Raw genomic sequence first — 22,188 nt, 5'->3', positions numbered from 1 at the left:
TTATCCTGCAGAGCTAAAAAAAAAAAAAAAAAAAAAAGAAAGAAATCCCAGTTATGTTTGTGTTTGAAAGTGTCTGGACTGATTTAACACTGTGGCTACTCCCAGTCAACAGACAGCAGGGTTTATTAAAGAGGATTATGGCGGAGGATCATCAGGACCCGTTGGGTCTTCCTGCCTGCTGGTGGCAGGCCTCATCGCCCACCGTCATCTTAGGAACAAATGTAAAGCTGTGAAACCCTCAGGGATTGGTGGAAGCAGGAGTAGCCTAACACTGCACACCTAGATTTTCATGAGGACAGTCGTGTTGCAACCAGAAAATTAACTTTTTTCAGCCAAACGGGAATTAAAACTACTCCATGGTACTTCCGCTGCAGCTCTGTGTTTTGTGCAAACATAAGATTTACAGAGTAAAATCTCATTATCATCTGTTTTCAGCCCTCATTGCTGATTCTGCTGCTGCAATATTGTCAGCTTAGCCAAACCACAGTGGGTTAAAGCCATGAGCAGAGTGTTGATCTCACAGGCATAACAAGATATAATGTGAAGGTTAATTGACCAACAAAGTCCTGTCACACTGAATTAGTGCGCTCTGGAAAGTGGATATAACCCAGATGCAATATAGCACATTAATAAACACACAAACATACCCAGACACTTGTTAATGTGTCCAGCATGAACCTCTCCTGATGTAAAGTGCTCAGGATTATAAGTGAGAGGATGAATAAGAATGTGATTACATTGAGACAGAGCAGACGGATCCAATACAGCTTGTAAAGATTACAAAACACCTGAAATGACGCAAAATATCCACAAAGTTTTACACAGAGCATGTGTGAAATGTACTCTTTCACACTGAAATATTTCAATCAATAAAACTTACTACGTGAAACAATATACATGTAGTAAAGTGGATGTTTTCATCCATGTTTCCTCAGAAAAAAGCTCAATACTATAAATGAGTCACTATTTCTTTCTCACAGTCTGAATAAAGTCCCTATAGAACCGCCCACACCACCTTAAGAGGCCAAAAATGTCCCAGAGTGAAAGCTGACATTTGAAGGTAATGGTGTTTCGCCAGCAAAAACCAAACCCAGTTCTGTTGTCACGGTAACAACCGAACCGAACGATAAACGTCATGCACACATTTAAAAACTGTGTAATGGCATTACTTACATGTAATTCATTTTATTGTAATTTTTAAGAACAGAAAATAATTTTGCAATTATTCAACTCTATAGCATTTCTTTTGCGCTAAGAATATAATGAAAAGTATAAAGCTGATTTCTTTTAACTTTCCTTTATAGCAGTCAGACTTTGTTTAAAGTGATCCTGATCAGTGCGTAATTTCTGCAATCTAATTTTTACGTGCTTTATTTCTAATATATCAAAACAAACCCCCCACAGTAAAGTGCTTTAATCGCACAACACAACTCATTTAATGTTCAATGAACAAAAACAAAATACAGAGAAACTACAAATGAATTTTTCACATCGACTTATATGAAGACATCTGTAGATAGTTGGCGTTTTCTTCTTTCACCATTTTAAAACCCAAAAAGTGTCTTGAGCCCCAAGGGACAGCAAACTTGGACTCCACCATGCATGTCCAGCTCATCCAGGGAAACTATTTTCCATGCCACGTCGCCCGGTGGAACAAGAGATAAGTCTCGGGAGTTAGAGTTCCCGCTCACCCCCTTTTTCACTTTCTCGCTCCATTTCTCTCCTGAGAAAAGACGTTCAGACAATGTAGTTAATTAGGGAATGCTTTTATTGCTTTCTGGGACTCAGGTTCCTTTAATTAAGGAACACAGAAGTGCCTTTCACTGGAAGACGTGGGCTTGATGGATAAGATAAAGTCGGGGAGTTTTTGCCATTCCGTCAGGCTCTTTGAGCGTTGATGAAAGATTCCAACAGAGTGACATAAGTATTTATGAGATTCCTGTTAATATATGCTTTCGTTTGGGGAGGGGGAAATAAAATCACTATTCTACAGTTTCCAAAGAAAGCTGATTGCTTTTTCAGAGCAACTCAAGACCTGTCACATCTGTGACACTTTGCTTAAAAGCCTTGTGTTTGCATTTTGTGACTTCAAGATCTTGAATCTTAATAAACATTGACGCTACAAGTTGAGATGAAAACATACATTCATGCATATAAAATCTAATGTTTGCTATAATAAGAAGAGAAATATCCCCAATAGAAATTCCAGTATCAAGGGCATAAATGGGACATTATGAACGGAGCCTGAGCTGCAGTTTGATCCATATAAAGTTTTAGGAGGCTGATTGCGAACGAGGCCTATCCAGTGTCACCTCCATTACCGTGGCGCTCCGAGGCAAGGCCGGAGCTGTAGATCCTAAAGTTATTTCAGAGCATCACTCACTGTTTTTCCTTGGAGGAGAGTGCTTATTGATTTTGTCAACAGGGAATCGATTTGTCTTCTTTCTCTCTCACCTCAGCAAAAGAACCACAACTAGTCAGCACAGCCGCAGAGTGAACTGCTGTAATTTAAAAGATTTTCTTTCTGTTTTGATGGAAACTTCTGGGGTTTTTACAAGGTAGTCTTCAGAGGACTGGAGCTTAACCGGGTTCGTGTTTTCAATTGGCATGTTGAGTTTATGGGGATGTTTGGATTATTTTCTGAGATACGGATTGTGTCGCGTTTCATATGGGTTTTGTTAGTGTTGATTTATTTCTCTCTAAGGAAATATATCAGCTCGACTATATTCCTTAAAAAATACCAACCAGTTTCAGTTTTTAGTAGATATTTGCTTCATATTGTTTTTTGCTTCTCATACAACATATTATAAAAGATTTCACCTTTTAAGTGTTTCCACTTTTTGCCACGTTCTAAACAAACTTCTAGGTATATTATTGGGTTTTTATATAATAAACTGTTTCACTTGACTTTTAATGAATGTGGATTTATATTTCACTCCATTTTACTCTCAGCGACTAAAACAAATGGAGCAGGAGATTGAACCGACAACCCACCGGTTACAGGACAAACCCCTACTTAAAACGTAATTACCGTGTTTTTAGGACTATAAGCCACTACTTTTCTCTCCACACTTTGAACCATGCAGCTTGCAGCCCAGTGCAGCTTTTCTGTGGATTTTTCTTCAACCAAGATGTTTGTTGGACGACCTTGACTGCTGGAAGAAGTCATCTCGTGAGGTCTCTTACTATTTTCAGCCTCCCGATTTTCCTCCAGCCCTCACGTTATTGTGATGGAGACATGGTGTTCCTATGTGTCAACAGGAAGCAGGAAGCTCAGGCTGACAGCTGACTGCAGCACAGATAGGTGTCACTGTGTTTGCAGCTGGCTGTCATTGTGTTGGTTGAGCTGCGGCTCTGACAGTTCATATGTGACAGGAGGCTGACTGCTGCTTGTCCCAGTTTTTCCAGTCAAGGCCGTGAAGGAGGCCAGCAGCATATGCTAGAGGGAACAAACAGCGAATCAACCTTTTTCAGAGCAGAAAAGCTTTCTGACGACATTGAATGTAGTTTTAAAGATTTAACATAAAAACATTTAAATTAAAAAATAATAGTTCAAGTTAGTACTGAAAAGACATAAATATAAATGGGTAGGTGACATTTATTTTAAATGTTGGACATAGTTACGGTATCTCTTTTTATAAAGGTATTTAAATATGCCAGCAGGCTGTGGTGTATTTTTTTTCGATTTCATATTTTTTGTGAAATCCAGAAATGCTAAGTTTCAGACCAGATTTTAACCTTTAGAAGTTTTTTTCGCTGTTCATGCATTGGATTGTACTCTTTTTTTCTAACATAAAACTAGCAAATGGAAATGTTTTCACTGATTCACTTTATTGCGATTTATATTGGTTTGTGAAGAGTAAGAAAAAAGACATAAATATTTTTTTTTTCTCTTTTGAATAATTATTTGCCTCCTAAACTAAATAATTACTTGTGACACTCATTAGCAGCAACATGTGACATCAAGGCTCTGGTAACTTATTTATGGAGGAAATTTGATCCACTCTTCTTTGCAGAATTGTTTTAAATCAGCCATGTTGGATGTTTTTTTGTTTTTTCCTGAGAATAATTTGTTGATTTCCATCTGATTTATGTCCCGACTTCAATTACTGAGATCTTTTGCAACTTCCTGGTTCTCAGTGCATTCTTGGAGTAATTTTTCTGAGCTCCTGTTCCATGTTTTCCCCATATTTCTGAAATCCTAAAGCTCTACAAACCTCCCTTCGCCAATAGTCTAACAGTTTCCTTGATTCTGCAGGTGTAGTAGTAATTAGTCCGACAATAACTCAGCTGTGCAAAAAATGTTAATTCATAATCACTTTTTTACTTCTTCACACAAAGGTGAGGTGCTTTGGATAACTTTATTTGCTTCAAATAGAAACTAAACTGCTTTTTGTGTTTAGTCTGACTGTCTCTGTCATTTTAATTAATAAAATTAACATTTAGTTTTGACAAAAAAGCAAAAAGGGGATAAAAAACAGAAATCTAGTTCAAAAGTTGTCAACACTGCACAGACAGAAACCCAGTATATAACAGAGGATGTGGCAGGTGTCAGAGAGAAAGATAACCCCATTTCCACCCGTCCAGGTTGAGTGCATCATTGGATTGTCATGGTCACACCTGAATTAATGCCCATCAGACACACCCGCAAAATCCCCACCAGCTTGACTCCCTGTGCACTCTGTGCTGACGCTGATTGCCATGAAAGTGTCAGCTTGACTCGGAGTCTTTTGTTTAAATGGCAAGTGGAAAATGCCAACATCTGTTACTTCCACTAAATTGGCTAACGGTGTTCGGTCAGGTTTTCTCCCCATCGCTTGGAGTCTGCCACTTCTTGATGGGCCCAGGCGAGAGCTAAAGTGAAGATCCACACAATTTCCTGCTTTTATCTCACCTCTTTGTGTGTAATCACCACTTTTCAAAAATGTCTCTTTCTGTCCAACGTCTAACCCGAGCTCTTTTTTTGTCTTTCTTTCCTCAGTGCCGTCATGGGCCATCGTCTCCATTGCTTTCGTGGCCATCATTCTGGCGTTAGCTTGCTGCTTTTGCGTCTGCAAAAAGTGGATTTTCAAAAAGAAAAACAAAAAGAAGGGCAAAGACAAGGGCAAAAATGCCATCAACATGAAGGACGTCATGGACGGGACCAAAACCGAGGTACAGACTTTAATCCGCTTTAATCCCTTATAAATTATTAACTCTGAATCTTTTTGAGGCTAAGATTATGCTAAAGCTTGTTCATGTGACCACATGCAAGAAGTTGAAGGTATTTGTCTTGAATTATGTTGTTTTTGCTTCCGTTTGGCATTATTTCGTGCTTGTTTTCTTCTTCACATGATGACAAAGTTGCATTAGAAATAGTGAATTTAATAATCAAGTGCTTTATTTTGTGTGAATTCTCTTCTTAATTATTCCACCCAAATTACCTGAATAATTCCCTGAATACAGATAAAACATTAAAGTTTTGGTTACTTAGATGACTTGATTTAAATCTGTCATCTCCTGCTGTGATTGCTTCTTTTTTTTTGTTATATGTGGACCTGCTCACTTGTTGAAGAGTGTGAGTAGCTGTGTAATGAAGTGGTATCCACCCAGAGAAATGACATTACCAAACTTTAAACTGTTTTTTTAGCAGTGCAGAAGGGGAAGTTGTGATGCGCAGACAACAAATCGTACCTATATGGCTTCATTAAAGGCGCCATCTTCAGCGCCCCCCCAAATGAAAATGTCTTTAATAAGCTGCAACACCACCTCTGCCATCAGAGGTGGCTCAGAGTCACAGGCAGAAAGTAGCAAATATGTTTTTGGAAATATCAGTTGACTGAGAACTGTGCCACAACTTTAAAATCAATAATCTTATTTCTAGTTTGTCTAAAAATTACTATTCTGCAATTTTTAGATGCATCCCTGCTGTCAAATAACTAAATTCCCTCGTCGAGCTCTGCAGATGCCTTGTAAGCAGCCATTCATTTGATTCAGGTGTGTTACAGGACTGATGCAGCTAAATATCATAGAATAACACCGCTTCAAGACTGGAATTGAGTACAAAATGATCTCCTGCTGGACATGAAATTGCACTTGGTTTAGAAACATATGGGTTCAAAACAGGAACTAGAAGCAAGCTGAGGACACTAATGGTGTTTCTGCCTTTTCAGTAAGGTTGAAACTGATGGTAGATGTGCAGAAATCTCCAATCTAAAGAAAGAAATACTCTAGATTGTGAGGAAGCGTCCTGATGCAATGGTTGAGTAAAAAGCGTGGAAGCTGTTATCTCATTGCTCATCGACTGTTTTCCTCATATCCCCGCTGCCCTTCCATAACCAAGAATTTATATTTAAATTACAATAAAGAGATGTGAACTCTTTTTTTCTTTAAAGAGCGTATCTCTGAGCTCTTTGAATCTGCTTCTTTAGAGGCAAGCAGTCATTTCTCCTGGTGTGCCCAGACTCTAGTGTGTTAACTCCTGTGTGTGGTTGTTTTAATTTGTGTTTCTTCCTTCTATGTCCTCCTTATCTGTGTTGTGTCTGATGACTGTTCGGGATGGTCACTGGCGGTAGGTTCCCAATTGCTGTTGGATCTTCTTAAGCCTGCTGCTCTGATGTTTTGGTTTTTTTATAGCCTCTTGACAACAACTACTGCTCCCATAGAACCAAATATATGTAACTATGCATACTGTACATGTATATCTACTGTATATATGTGCCTACAACCTGCATATGCACATATATATGTATGAAAGAGACACTGGGTGCGAATTGATGAGGTTGACCCACACAGACTTTTTTTTTGTGCCAAGCTGCCAAGGTCTCCAGCCTTTTGAATCTTTTATATTTCAAATGAGAGCAAAGTAAAATGATTGAGAGGCTGCAAGTACAGAGGTTTAGGAAACTGTTTGTGATAGACATACACAGAGCAGTGCATAATTGTGAGGTGGAAGGAAAGAAATTCACTTTTTTTTACCATTAAAATGTGAAAAGCATGGTGTGCATTTGTATTCACCCACCTTGATATGCCAAAATTAAACCCAAATTGTGTTTAGATTTAGTAAATAGAGCCCACTTGTGTTTAACTTGGCGTGAATCCAGCTATTCTGTAAACGTCTCTGAGCTTTATTAAAGATTAAACGACACGAAGAACAACTAGCACAGGGCACAGGTCATGGATGAAATCATAAAGAAGTCGTTTGGTTGGAAAATATCTCAGAAGCTGAGTGTCCATTGACCTTAAAACTGCACAAATTGGAATTAAGAAAATAAATTTGCGCCAGATTTGAAAAGTTCTTGCACACTGCAATTACAAAATTCTTTTTTTTCTACATTAGCAGTATATTAACAAAGCTTTGCACACATTTGTAATGGAAATACAGCGACTGAGCCCTATTTATTCCATCATTCAACAATCCTAAATACACAGACAGAGCTACAATGAAATGTAGATCAAAAACATATATTTATGTTTTAGATTGGCTCAGCCAAAGTCCAGCCCAAAATCCAATTGAGAATCTTAGCCAAGACATGAAAGTGGATGCAAGCAATTCAGGAAAGAAGAATGAGAAAAACATTCCTCACTTTGTAGATCTTTGCTTCAAAAAACTATAATTCTTTTTACTTCCTCTGCATAATTATGTACTACTTTGTTTCTCACATTTGGTTGTGCGCGTATTTTGCAGTGCTTGTTTTGAAGCTGGTTCAGACGTAGCTTAGCATAATTTTTTTTTCCTGTCAGCTCCGATAAAACTGATCAGATAATTTTTCCTCAATCATTTTACCTGCTGCATTTTTCTCTCTTGCCTGTAACATCAAATTGCCCTAATTGGATGATTTTTCTGCTAAAGGCAGAGACCAAACCCAGCAGCAGCTTCCTGATCCAGTCTGTGTTGTTCAGCCTCCTGCTTTCACATGTTAATTTAACGAATAGAAGCAGGCCCGATGTACAGTACATTACAACCCCCTTTTTTTACCAACACCTTCCACCCACCGCTGGCATGATGCTTCTAGCTACATCGGCGTAGAAGGGGGTTCAGCTTTAGGGCTATGATGACAATGTGACTGTATGTCTGAGGTTGTAACCAGACATGGGAATGAGGAATCACTAAAGAGCACTGTTTGTATGACAGAGAATGCTCTGCATGCCAAACGACGAGAGGCACCTCGGAAAGGCAACTCTTCACTCTGAATGACTGAGAACTAGTCTTTGCCTCTTTAATCGCATGTTTTTTTTTCTTATGGGGAACTCCCGCTCTCCTACCACCCTACCTCTCCTCCCCCCCAGTGCCACCACCTGCCACCCTCACCTCAGTGCCAGGCTAGAGACAGGCCACTTTCACCTCTCATCCACTGCCACTTCTCACATTTCCCAGTTTTGTTTTTTCTTGCCAAAGACTTAATCTCCCATCAAAGGAAATTGTCCTAATGCTATATTTTCTGAAAGCATCTCTCTCTCCGTCTTTCTGTTCTGTCCTCCCCAAGTATCTCTCTATCCTCTCATTGCTCTCATTTCTGGCGCCATCATTTGATCTTTCTTCCCCCCAGACTCAAGCACTCAGAGACTGACATAAAAGCACCAAAAGGGACCAGGCCTGGGGCTTTAGTGCATCACAGAGCATGTCCTGATGTTAACTGCCATGTTTTAGTGCTTGCTCCCTCTTATCCCCTCCTCGTTTTCCCCCTTTTACAGTTTGAAACAAGTGGGGGCTTTTGCAGGAGTAGGTTTTCGCAGGCAGGACCTGGGCGGGGGAACGGCTGGCTGGGTGCTAGCGCCCCGCTACAAACAGGCGGCACTGACTCTTGGTGGGTGTCTCCTTCAGGCCTTGAAGGATGAGGAGGATGCGGAGACAGGGCTGACTGAAACGCAGAAAGAGGCCGAGCCAAAGGAGGACGAGAAGCTGGGCAAATTACAATACTCCCTGGATTACAATTTCACAGAGAATACGGTAAGGATCCGTTCTCCAAATCACTCACTGTGTGTAGATTTTGCAAAAAGACCCTCTTCTCGTAAGTATTGTCACATCTAACTTTAACTGTTGGACAATATCTCTGCATGCCAAGGTTTTAAAAAGCTTTAAAAACTTTAAAAAGTTTCTGTTACACCATTAATACAGAAACACACACAGTGGATGTCTAACAATAGTTTTCACCTGTTTTTTGGAGCGGAGAGTAATGCAGCATTGCTCCTCCATTACTTGTTGCTTTGCACTGAAAAGTAGCAAATTAAAATGTATAAAATAATGTTTGCAAAAACAAAAAACTGACAGTGGTAGCATAGAAAGAAACACTCTTCTAAAACTACATTTTGAAAGCTATGAGCGTCTTATCTGTTAAGAGGTGAGGGTTAGCATAATAACGATTATAATAATTAACATAATACCCTCACTAAATAGTTAACTTATTCCCAGGTTTACTCTGTAAATAGCAAAACAACAAAAAGAACATTCTGCACAATAAAAGCTTGAAAACTTCTGTTCTCAACAGGTCTTTTTAATGCAATTGAAAAATTATTCAACTCCTATGGAGGAAATTTAATGTGATATGGATAAATTAGGCACAAAATACAAGCTGTTTGTATTTAACAAATCAAATTAAATAGCTACTTGAGGTGGTTTATCTAAATTAAAACACAAAGTTTAACTTTAAATGGCTATTGCTGTCTCTAAATAGTTTAAGCTTTTCATAACATGACAGTTTTTTGTCAGTAGTTTTTGTTTTGAATAAAAACAATTAGATTGTGTCCTTCATTTTTGTTGTACTGAAAAGTTAGCACACTGCGAGGATCCGCTTTGAAATCCTGCTTTAAGATCTGTAAAGAACCAAACTCAGCAGAGCATTTTTGCTCTTTTTGAAATACTTCCACTGCAAACCCTTGTTTGGAGTTAATGGTTAACTTTTTATATTTCCAACTTCTAAAAGAGCGACACATTAACCCCGCCGGGATTTAGTTTGCGGTTTATCTTGTTTTTCTATTTTATTTCTGCCTAATCAAACGTGGCCCCTGCAGATATCCGTCGTCTTTACAGTTCTTCCAGTGAGTGAGTTTTGAAAAAGCAGAATAAGGGATTAAATCAGCTTCCTTTCACCAGATGTTGTGCGACAGATAATGGAAGCGGTGCATGAACACGCTGTCCCTCGCTGGGCTACCGTACTCCGTTACAAACAGATCTGACAGCCTGTGATTAGGCAGTGGAGCTTCCGGCGTCTGTGCACCAAGCGTGCCTCTTTACATGAACTCAAACCTGATTGTTATATACGTTTTGAGCCTACGAAGACAATTTTCAGTTTGTTTGTTTTTCCAGGTGAAACAATTACACAATAATCAACTTGAAATAGTTTTAAAAGCTAGAAAGACATGCCCATGTGTTGTTGAAACAGATATTTCAGTCACTTTGATGATGAATGGAAGGTTGGAGGTATTGTTGCCGCATCACCTTCTCCATTTGGGTTAAAAACTTGACGAGAAGGATGAAATTTCTATTTGAATCTTATTAGATGCAATGGCTGGAAGAACCTTTTTAAGAATAGCTGTGGATGTCAAGACAGCAGGAGGAGTTTAATTCTTATTACAAGTTTTTATTGTTGTATAATTTTCTCTCAATCAGATGTGCATCTCAAAAAGGACTTCTAGCAGTTTTTTTGTTGCAAACGTCTGACTTTATAATCTCATCAAACTTCAAATACTTTTTTGCTGATTTTAATATGTAAAAGAATATTTTTATCGTGAAATTTTTTTTTTGATAATTTGACTTTTGACATCAAAGAATCTCCAAGTTTTTACTTGTAAACATAAGAAATTAGTCTTGAAATATCTGACTTTTTTCCACAGTGGCACTAATATTGTACACTGCTCAACACATCCTAGATCTGAATGAATGAAATATTCTCATTGAATACTTTGTTCTGTACAAAGTTGAATGTGCTGACAACAAAATCACACAAAAATCATCAATGGAAATCAAATTTATTAACCAATGGAGGCCTGGATTTGGAGCCACACACAAAATTAAAGTGAAATGTTCCCTTTATTTTTTTGAGCAGATATATTACATTACAGTATAGCATTTAATCAAAGCACTAAATGCATTTGGACACTTTGTATGAGAACAATAGAGTTCAAATCTCTAAAATCAGCCCCTCCAACAAACAATGTATGTATATTTTTAAACTACACACAACACAGTCCTTTACCTGCACTCTATAATGGAAACAACACCCTCTCCCTGGTCAATATCAATATGTTTTACAGCTTAACCTGTGAATTATTCCTGACAGTGATGCTGCTAATGAAATTACACAGTGCACACATCGTAGCTGATCAGTCATCCATACCCTTATTTCTTTCGGAGGAGACAGCCTTTCATAAAAGGGATATTTTATGGACGATATTACATTTCACAGTGCTGATCTGTCTTGTACAGGGAGGCGGTGACAGCTCTCTATGAGGTTCTTGATTGCAAAGGTAATGAGCTCCACCATGGCTCTACAGTGTAATGAATGGATGACAGTTTTCACATTTGTGACACTGACCCCAAAGAAGCTATAGGCTGAGCTCACGGGACATCTTGGAAGTTAAGAAACAGGCCAAGCAAAAAACTCAGGAAGACATTTAGACCTTGATTCCTTCAAGAATAAGCTATGCATATCAAACCTACACAACTATGCTGTAAAATGTTGCCGTAATAATTTGCTATAAGCTCAAATAGTTGAAATATTCCTGAAAAAGTAGCCTTGGAGGTGTCAAGTAAGAGTGAGTTATAAATCCTTCTAAAACTGTTTTTACTCATGAAAAGTATTTTTTAAATAAAAATAAATACCATCAATAATCAAAATGTCACAAATATGCTTCATAGACATGCAGTGCAAGCATACTAGTCTTTGCTTCACCTTTAAGACCCTCACTTTAAGATCTCCCCGCTAATTGATGTCGGCATGTTTAATGGGACTCTTGTCTCATGAAGGCCCCAAACTTCGCAAATGTCAAGTCCTTCTGAGGAGAAGCTGTAAACACCAGTTTCCATGTGTGCAAATACTAAATCAGGGGGATCAGGGTGGAGAAGCACTTGGAGATTAATGTCAGGTCCACATGGCAAAGCATTGTTTCTCTCTGTTAAGCACTGCAAATAGCTGCTGCCCGATGCTGGATTTATACACTAATGAGAGGAAAAAAAGGTTTGTAAAAGATCCAAATCATTCAGGGAGCAGCGAGGAGACTACATGAGGCAAAGGCAGCAAATGAACCACAAAGAGCCATCTCAGCACAGCAGGAAGAACCACTTTCAACATCATTACTGTATTCATTGTTCTTATCGCAGGTCAGGCACAGGCATACAGCATCGTGTCCAGTCAGAACTCAATATTTATAAGAGATGAATTTAAAAAAACAGTCGTATTCGTTTTATTATCAGACAGCTAGCTTCCATACCGACTCTAAAAGCCTTTGTGGTGATATTCTATTCTGTGGAAGTGTTTATCGATGCACTAGGGAGAGAAAGTCCTCGGTGTGCGTGTGCTCATTCTGGTCAGCAGGCTGCTCATCGGGCTGCAGCTCAACTCACAAACAAAGGTTATACCAGTTAGTCCTTAGCTAAACAGGAAAATCCCCACAGATGTGCAAACACAGAGCCACTGTTGTTCCAGTTCTGACTCTGAGGTCTGGTGTCAGCCACATGGCTAAATCCAGATTTTTGCTGTTTTAAATGATGAAACGCAACAAAGCCAATTAGCAGAAGCAGCAAACTGGAAATCAGCCTTTCCAGGCACATCCTGCTCCAATCTTTCCTCAGGCATCAAAGCCTTCCACAGTAAAGAAGGTGTGACATGAAGTGTCTCCTACTGACGGTGCTGATGGATGGACGGATGAAAATCAGCAGGACAGCATGCATTGAGCAATTGTTGCACATAAAGTCTAAGTGCCACTTCCTGTCTCCGGTGCTCAGCGTACTTCTGTGAAGGTTAAAGTAAATGACAGCTAGATTGGCTCCTTTTTGTCTTATAAGATATGCAAATATTTCCTCAAGGAGGATTCTGATATATTCTGTCATAAAACTTTAAGAGCTCAGATGTATTTACCCATCAACAATGGAAATATTTTTCTAAACCTGGTCAACAGGACATTAAAAACTTGCAGAATTTATAATGAATCATTAAAACTCAGGTTAGCTCAGGTAGCTCCTTATAGTATAAAATTGTTATATTATGAATTATAAATTATTATATATACTGTAAATTCAGTAGATTCCTACATTTTCTCATCTGGAAATATTTCCAAACTGCTGATTTTGGAAAAAGTTTATTTATTCATAATTTTTATGTATACATATAAATATCACTAAGAAGATCCTGTTGAAGTAATAAAATAACAATTTTATCCTCCAATAATCTGGAATAAACTGCAAAACTTCAACTTGTTTTTTCTTAAATCTAATAAAGAAAGAAAGTTGCAAACTCCAAAAACGTTACTATAAATCGAAGATCATCCTTATTTCAAGGAACTGGCTGAATTTAAAACATAAAGCTTTGTGCTACATAACTTAAATGTATCTGCACAACTGAACAAGTTTTAGTAGATGGATTATTTCCAAAACAAAATCATGCAAAGCCACAGAAATAGCCCACAAACTTTTTCTTTGCATGTCTTGGTGGTTGTTTTTGTTCTCCACATGTTTATTTGCTGCATCATCACCGGTGGAGCTCCACACAGGAAGCTGAGGCAGCTCCTGTCAGCTGTGGAGCTCCATGGCTGAGCCCCCTGGTCAGCCTCCAGATTGCAGCTTGATGGCTGCCTGATAGGAAGTTGATTGACTGACTAGCAGGACCTTTGAGTCGAGCCTCTGACTGACAGGTCAATCAGCCACCCAGGACCCCTGCTGTGGTTATCAATTGTCAACCATATGAGGGGGAAAAACGCGCGTCTCTTTCCTGGCGCGACACGCCGTGACCTTTATGGACTCTTCAGGAACCGTCATGTTCTGCTTTTGTAACCTTCTAATATTGGAGCCGTCTCCCCATTAAAATGACACCAAATTATCTTTAGGATGTCATTACTATCTAGTGATTGATGCTGACATTTGCAGAAAGTTTCCTTTAGGCCCAGAGCCATACTTTGGTGGTATTTCTTTATCCAATATATGATTTGTGTGTCAGTCGACAGGCAGAGTTATAATCTGTGGACTCTCTTCCTGTTTCAGCTCATGGTGGGGATCATCCAGGCTGCAGAGTTGCCTGCCATGGACATGGGAGGCACATCTGACCCTTATGTGAAGGTCTACCTCCTGCCTGACAAGAAGAAGAAATTTGAGACCAAGGTCCACAGGAAGACCCTAAACCCAGTCTTTAATGAACAGTTCACCTTCAAGGTACGTCTTGCTTTAGTGGTTTGAGCTTTGGCTCAGCGCTCCAACACATTTGCACAGTTTTGTAGCTGGAAATCTTTCACTTCTGTTGACAATCTGATTTGCATGCAGCCTTGAAATCTGGGAAGGTGTGCAGACAGCAACCAGCTGGTGCATTAATAAGCTCCTGACAGAATATCTCACACACACTAACACTCAGGCTCAGTATGATTGGGATTAACACAGGCAGATGCACCACTACACCCGGGCCTCCACACAGCCGTAATGGATGCGTGGCTGCTGTTTAGCAGTGGAGAAAGTTTTGTCATTTGTTTGACAGTTGAGAGCTCCGTTATTTGAAGTACATTGAGAATAATGCAATGAGACATTCGTTTAACTTTCCATGAGCAAGTTTTTATTTTTATCTGGTTTAATATCTAGACTTGGATCAGAAAGTTAAATCCAAAAGCATCTAAATCTCATTAAGAAACTTTCGTTAGGAAACACAAAGAAGAAAAAGTCCAGTTCTGACAATTTATGAAATTATTCAGGCATAAAACGGCTCCTAAACTCAAGGCTGGAGGCGTGAGGACATAAGACAAATTGAAAGGAGCCTATTTAAATTTGACTTTTGGGCACTTTCCATTCAAACATAGAATCTGATTGGGCATCCTTATTGTAGCTTTTTTTAATTTAGCCAGGTCCTTGTCTTTATTCAATCCAGAACATGTTTAAAATGGGACTTTTTTTTTATCCCATTTAATTTTTAGCCTTAGCAAAGACCTTGAAAGTCTGGCTTGTTGCTTATTGGACCTAAATCAGTCACCTTTAGACTACATTTAGGGATAATGTAGTTGTCTCCATAGATACATTATCTGCTTCTGATTTTAGATTTCCTGCTTAGACAGGATTTTACTTTACATTGATTCAAAGACGATTCTTTGATTAAATCTGCGAAACAGTCCTTTTTTAAGATTGTTTTTGTCCACTATTTAGGCTCTGTCATAATCAACTAGAGTAGCTGGGCTAAGGAAATGTTTAAAAGACCCTCAGAAAGCCTGGATTATTATTAATATAGACTAATATATGTACATATATTGGAAATAATACATGACAAAGAAAGATTCTTGTTTGTCTACCCGAGCCCAGACCTGCATGTTGAGTCCTTTTTAACTTAATATCTCAATAAAATTAATGCATTTCAAACAGTTCAACACTAATGTGACTAAAATCAAAGCAGATGGTAAGAAAGCTCTTAAAATGAAAGACAACCATTCAAACTGTCCTTGCTCCTGGCAAAGATGCGACTTGCATAAGAAAACTGAAACATGAAAAAAATCAAGATGCCCATATGAAAGGAGGAACGTCAGCATCTGTCAGGCTTTCCACAAGTCCAAAAACGATCCTAGGAGGTAGTAATGTCTGAACCATCACAGCTGCTGTGATTATTTTGAGACGCTGGAGATTTACCACTTCCACGTGTCTCAAAATAATCCTAGCAGCTGAAATCGGCCCGACCATACAATGACAGAAAATTGAGATTTTGATGCATTATGTTTGTTTTAATGTAGAAAGAATAGAAATCATGAATGAACCCAACTTTACAAAACCATATTTAGATAGGAATGTATTATGAATCTCCTTGTTTTCCATTGCAACTTTCTTACAATTCAACATTTTCCAGTTTATTTCCCAAGTTATCCTAGAAATCAGCTTAACATTGACAGATTTATTTAAGTCCATGAATTTAAAAATGTGGATGGTCTCTACAGAGCCCTAAGAGGAAATTGCACATATGGACTAAAAGCTGATAGACCACAGAAAATTGAGAGTTTTTCCAAACCGCCTTTCAAATGCCAGATATACCTGGCGAGTTATTAGAGGGAAGACTTCGAATTTATTTCGCCAAGACGGTGGAAGATTGGGCTTTGCATGCATAATGCCTTATTATTCTGAAATACATGCAAATCGCAGCACAAGTTTCTTGTTTAGGATGGAGGGCACACAGAGTATTGCGCAGTATTTATACAGAAAAGCAATCTCAGCCACATCTTCTCATACTGCTGTGGTGAAAATCTTGATAGCGTTTGCACCTCCATGTTCTGAAACCTACTGATGGTGTTTCCTCCTCCAAAACGAGGCTGAAACTGACTGTTTACGTGCAGAAACCTGGAAATGGATGTCCAGAAAAACGATGAAAAAAGATAACAAAGGGAGACGTAGTGACTGAAACAGGATTCTTCAGGTCTGATTTGACATTTGATTTTGCATCGAGGTTCCCGAGACATTAAGGTGATCTTCATCCATTGTGAAGGGAGCCGTTTTTAGCCTTCTTCTGTACCCAGGACATCTTCAAAATGGAGCAAAATCTGCTTTGAAGGTTAGTTTGGTTAAACTGCTTGTTTTAAAGGCCCTGTTTCCTCCCTAGGTGCCCTACGTAGAGCTTGGTGGAAAGACGCTGGTAATGACGGTGTACGACTTTGACCGCTTTTCCAAGCACGACGCCATTGGCGACATCAAGGTGCCCATGAACAAGGTGGACTTCAGCCGCGTAACGGAGGAGTGGAGAGATCTACAGAGTGCTGAGAAGGAAGAGGTAAGGCTTCACATCCATGCCAAAAATATTATGCAGACATGTCTGCCATTATCTCGCTTATGTTATATCACGCAAGGCTCAAATTTGACATGTTGTACCTCTTGTTTCCATAATAGGAGTGTTTTTATTGCATAAGTCATTACTTTGCTGCTGCTTGTTCCTCAAACACGCTGATGAAATCCATTTCTCCTCGAAATGCCACTTAATCATATGTCCACACTTCCCGTTCAATTAATAGAAGTGAGTTTCCAGTCTCGAGCTCAGGAAATTCAATTTTCATGGTAAATGTCATGGCATATAGCACATGTTGGCAACCTTATTTTTAGCATTACAGGGGGTTGGTTTGAAGGTTAATTATCACACCATGGAGTGGATGGAGGAGTTATTTAGTTGAAGGGCATCACTTGGCCGTGTTGTGGTGACTGCACTGCTGCTTATATCAACACTTTATATTTCTCATGCTGACCATCTATTTTTCAGCTAAGCCAAGTAATTTTGGGTTTCCTACACATTAAACAATACTTTCTGTGCTTAATATTCATGGTTTTTAATGTCGATATATTTGAAAGAAACATTTTTCAATTATTGAATCATCAGTTTGTCTTTGTAGTTGTTTAAAAGGAAGAAGAAAGAGCCTGGATCTTCACTATTCCTATGTGTTTTTATGTTTTGCAGCCTCTGGTGCCTTGTGTTAAATAAAAGTGATATTTATTATTTATATCAGATACAATCTAAGGTTGCTGAGTAGAACAAAATGCAAGTTGAGGACTTTGGACATTTTAGCAATCTGGTCCTGATTAAATCCTGATGAAAACGTTCTGAAAGGTCAAAATTCAGGACAAGTTTGTTGATTTTGAAAACCTTTTCTTAAAATTGCTACACATTAAAAGGGTGTGTGCTGCATTCCTTAGTTCGATGAAGGAGAAATCCAGAGTAGGACTTACTCTTTAAGCCCACCATAATGAGGCAGTGTTATGATGCTGATTTGTGAGAAGACATGAAGTGATTGCAGCACTTTTCCCCCAAACGACGTAAGTGCAAAAGAGCTGATTTTAGAAGCAGGATAAAGCAGAAAACACTTGAGAGATGCAGTTTAATCTCAAACAGACTTAAGTTTAGCAAACTAAATAGTTTTGTTTTACATATTTTTACTTGACCATTGACATATTGTCTTTTAACAGCTTTTCACACATGGTAAAACATTTAAAACACAATTGTTTTTTATGTTCATATGTTTAGCACGTTAGTTGTGCTGTAGATTTCTCCAACATTTTCCATACATGAAAGAAAAATCAATCTGATCTAAAACAATTTCTATAAAAATCCCCCTCTGTGCTTTTAAAGCAACGATAGAAAATGTCTGTAGACTTTTACGCCTTCATTCGTGCTGATTTGAGTCGAGCATTGTTTAATAACTCTGTCAGTGTTCGGTACATTAATCTTTGATACAGATGCAGTGATGCTTCTGAACATCCAATCTCATTTCTTCTGCTGGTGAGGAGCTGAAATAAACAGGCATAAACATGTCTGCTGTATTGCAGAGGGAAGTGACAGCTTCGTGTTTGCTCATCTGAATTGTTTCTTTGTAATCTCTCCTATCGACAACCCAGTGAGATAGAACATTTTGATTTAGTTGTTCTGTTTTTGTAATCATTCTGTAAAAGTTTGGAATCCTGTTTACTGGTTTTATATCAAAATATGCCATCCATTCTTTGGTTTTTGTCAGGCTCCATTTTCAAAACCTGATAGCTGTTGTTACGTCCGACATAAATTCAGAATGGACTCGATTGGAAAAGCTCTGACATAAAAGGTGTCGAGTGTATCACTATCTGTGCTCTTCAACAGCAAGAGAAGCTGGGCGATATCTGCTTCTCTCTCCGATACGTTCCCACTGCGGGCAAGCTGACCGTGGTCATCCTGGAGGCCAAAAACCTGAAAAAAATGGACGTGGGCGGCTTGTCAGGTGAGGAGCTTAAATGGTGTTAATATGAACCCAGTGACTATTTCAGTGACAGGGCCTTTGTCTGTAATTATATGTGCACAGCAGCACTCTCTTTGCCTTTCCCACAACACTACTGTTTCTCCATCTACGTCTTCACACAAACTCTGCTTGAATTTCACATGAATAAATTTGTCCTCTGGTTTACGATAATGTCCAAGGGATGCAAATCTAGCTTGTAATGGTTGTTTACATTTTGAAAATTAAGTGAAACATATTTCAGTTTTTACATAACTCATAGAATAAGGTGATGGATAAGAGCTTCTATATAGTTATTACCTGGTTGACCTTAAAGCTTTTAAGCTCTGAAAACCTTTTCCTGCTTCTAAAAAAAGTGAAGATGTTGTGGATTGCTTCATATGTTGGAGATTTGTGAATTTCACTGGTTTTGTGACACTTAACTGCATTGAAGTAGAATAATAAATCACCTGGTTGCCCCTGTATGCTGCTGCATTTTTTATTTAGGGACTACTTTAGAGGTTGCATAAAATGTTTGAAATTTGTGTTGAATTTTAAAAATAAAATAACGTGGGTTACTGTTTGGATATTTCTCCTCCTAATGGATTCTGCGCAGTTTAATGTGCAGTGGCTCAGAAAAACAAGACACCTGCTCCCACATTCATCATTTGAATTCACTTTTAGGAATCGGCATGTTCTCTATCAAATTAGGTCTATTTTTAATGTTTGATTCGAGCATCTTTTCAGTCAGATGCATTTAAAAATCCCTCCATGCATGTACTCTAAAAGCACAAAATCACACCGTAATCTGGCTGCTGCTCCTTGGATTTTTTTTCCTCGGGTTCAATTTGCATTCCCCATTGTACATTTCCCTCCTGCCTCGACTCTTTCCGGCACAATTACCACACACCTGGGTCCACTTGCCTTGTGCTTGACAGGCCAGTCTCACTATGTGCCTAAACAACGTGCAGGACAGTAACACAGTTCGCATTAAAAGCTCAGAGCTCCCTTTCATCTTTGAAACCAATGTGAGCAGCCATTTGGCCACAATGGGTGGGGGAAACCATCCCCTGCTGCCATTTTATGATAGCAGCATTAGCTCTCACCACTGCCGTCTTTGCATCCTGAGATTGTGAACATTTTGAACTTTCACCACATCAATAAGCCAGCAAAGGAAAAATGCTGCCATTCTTTGACCAAACAGCTTGAGAACCGGTTTAGTTTGCCTCTGCACAGCTTGTTTCTTACGGCCAAATTTCACTTTAATTCTTAATGTTTTTGCTGCTTCTTGTGCTTTTTCTCTGTTAAAAAAAAAACCTAAACAGTGTGTCGCAGAGGGATGAAATAACGGGCAGGTCTTCAACAACAATAATTAACTTCGATGCACAGCCAGAGCTTAAGAAGGAGGACATGTAATTGATGGCCTGGGATCAGCCTTCTCCCCTTTTGTCATCCTGTTTACCATGCCTAATTATGGCTCACAGTGGAAGATGTGGGAATTATCATTAACCAATGTATAATCAGACATTATTCTTTTGATTTGCTCCTCATGAAGCAAACTGTGAGCCTACCCGCACACTGGGTTACTTAAAAAGAAGGCTGCAAAATTGTGTTTTTAAAAGTTCTGGGTGACTTTTTCCTGTTTGTGCTTCTTAAGTGCCGTGATGTTCAGAGCACCATGTTCTTTAGCTGTCGTCTTAAAATAATCCCGCCCTCATCACAGACAACTCGCTCCTTTCTTCACTTTGCAGGATGCACAGTTTATAGCGACAACACAAAGCCATTATGTTGACTTGTAGGCAATCAGATTTCACTGAATTGTTTAACTCCAGGGGGCATTTTTTTGTCCAACAGCCAAGAAAATGACTTATTCACTCTCATAACCTCTAAAACTCTTTCAGTCTCCCACGGATGCGTCATTCTGTTTCGTGCAGTTTATCTAATTGCAGTGCAAAATGGAGCATCTACAATTTTCAAGCTAATGCACTGTAATACTGGTATAAACGATGTCTGAAATGATTCAGAGGTTTAGTGAAAGGCTAACTTCCTGAGACTAACTCAGTATGACGATATCAAGACTAAGAAAGTGTTTTGTTTGCCTCGTTTTGTACTTGTCGAGGTGTCTCGGAGAGGCAGCATAAAACCAAGTAATGGCCTGCAAAAAGCGGTGCCGTTTGGACGGTAATGAAGCTGCACTGCCCTGACCTGAGGCGATATCTCCGCATCGCGTCTTTCTGCTGGAGGGTTTATTTATCTTATGCTTCTGACTGGTCCCACAGGGAGGCTTCCTCCAAGTTTCTGTGCAAGCCAGCAAGCTTAAGGGATCATTAGATTGATGTAAAGGCAATTTAGAAGTGATTAGAGAACACGTTTAAATTGGTGTCTTTTTTTTTTTTAGAATTATTTAAGCTTCGAATGTTTACCTAAAAGCTTAATTGCCTGGTTGAACTCAAGCTTCTAACTTTTAAAGCTGCCATTAATAGATCAGAGTAATTTGTCTGACTGCTTGGCTTTGGCACAGATGAACTATGCTGATTTTAATTAAAGCAATGTTTTACCATTGAAGCTTTTGGGGTTTATAATTTGGCTATGATCCCTTATTGCTGATCAACATTCTTGGAAAAGCTGTTTATTGATTGGGAGTTTTTTGCCTTTCACCTTATGGATTTAGCTTTAACATAATTTTAATGTGTATGTACTTTCTTTTCTGACATTATTGGTTCAAATCTTTCTTGGTAGATTTCATTGGGTTAACATTTCTAAATCTTACTGAACAAAGATTACATGAGGGGTTTTACCAGGTTTGATTTTCAGGCTTCAATTTTCCCTCTTGCTCCATTTATTTTGACCTAAATGCTTACAAAACACTCGGGTTTTAAAATTTCTGGTCAACCCATTTTTAAAGTAACAGATAGATCTCAATGGGGAAAAAAGGTGGTGGTTCTTCTTCAGTCTCTCCCTTTAGTGGAAATTTGTTTTCAAGAAACAAAAGGATTGAGCTGGAGATGTGGGTGATGCTCCAGAGTGCTGTGAGCAAAAATGTGAAGCTTTTGATTCACAGGTTTGTCTACATTTTGACCCTCATAATGTGTCTCATAACTGAAATTAAGAGATCACAAATGCACAACAGCTGAAATTAGCTTGTCCTGTTGGTTGGAAAGGCTCTGCTTTAGAGATGAGAAGCTCCATCGATGAAGTAAAACCATCAAAAAACGTTTGCTGAGTTGTTCAGGCTTCTGATCAAGACGCTTCCTGGGTGCCTAAGGTTTCCCAGGCTACTTAAATCAAAAAGAACCACAGGATCTCCCAGAATGAGCC

At 38.8% G+C, this 22,188-nt stretch overlaps 1 protein-coding gene across 4 annotated transcripts in view; it reads left to right on the top strand.

Annotated features, from left to right (window-relative positions):
• The window catches only part of syt1a (synaptotagmin Ia), a 151,412-nt gene that overhangs the window by 116,718 nt on the left and 12,506 nt on the right, over nt 1-22,188 (top strand). For 3 of the 4 annotated variants that reach the window (XM_014988554.2, XM_014988537.2, XM_014988562.2), the window contains 5 exons: nt 4,982-5,154; nt 8,804-8,929; nt 14,174-14,341; nt 16,746-16,913; nt 18,759-18,876. In XM_014988554.2, the coding sequence (XP_014844040.1) occupies nt 4,982-5,154; nt 8,804-8,929; nt 14,174-14,341; nt 16,746-16,913; nt 18,759-18,876 (753 nt within the window). The remainder of the gene's footprint in view (nt 1-4,981; nt 5,155-8,803; nt 8,930-14,173; nt 14,342-16,745; nt 16,914-18,758; nt 18,877-22,188) is intronic. The other variant, XM_088003279.1, reaches the window with a different exon arrangement.

Source organism: Poecilia mexicana, unplaced genomic scaffold (assembly GCF_051168715.1).
Source record: "Poecilia mexicana isolate PSO_F unplaced genomic scaffold, ASM5116871v1 scaffold_23, whole genome shotgun sequence".
In the NCBI taxonomy this organism is placed as follows: Eukaryota; Metazoa; Chordata; class Actinopteri; order Cyprinodontiformes; family Poeciliidae; genus Poecilia; species Poecilia mexicana.
The sequence above is the reverse complement of the archived record's forward strand: the minus strand, read 5'-3'. Positions and strand labels throughout refer to the sequence as shown.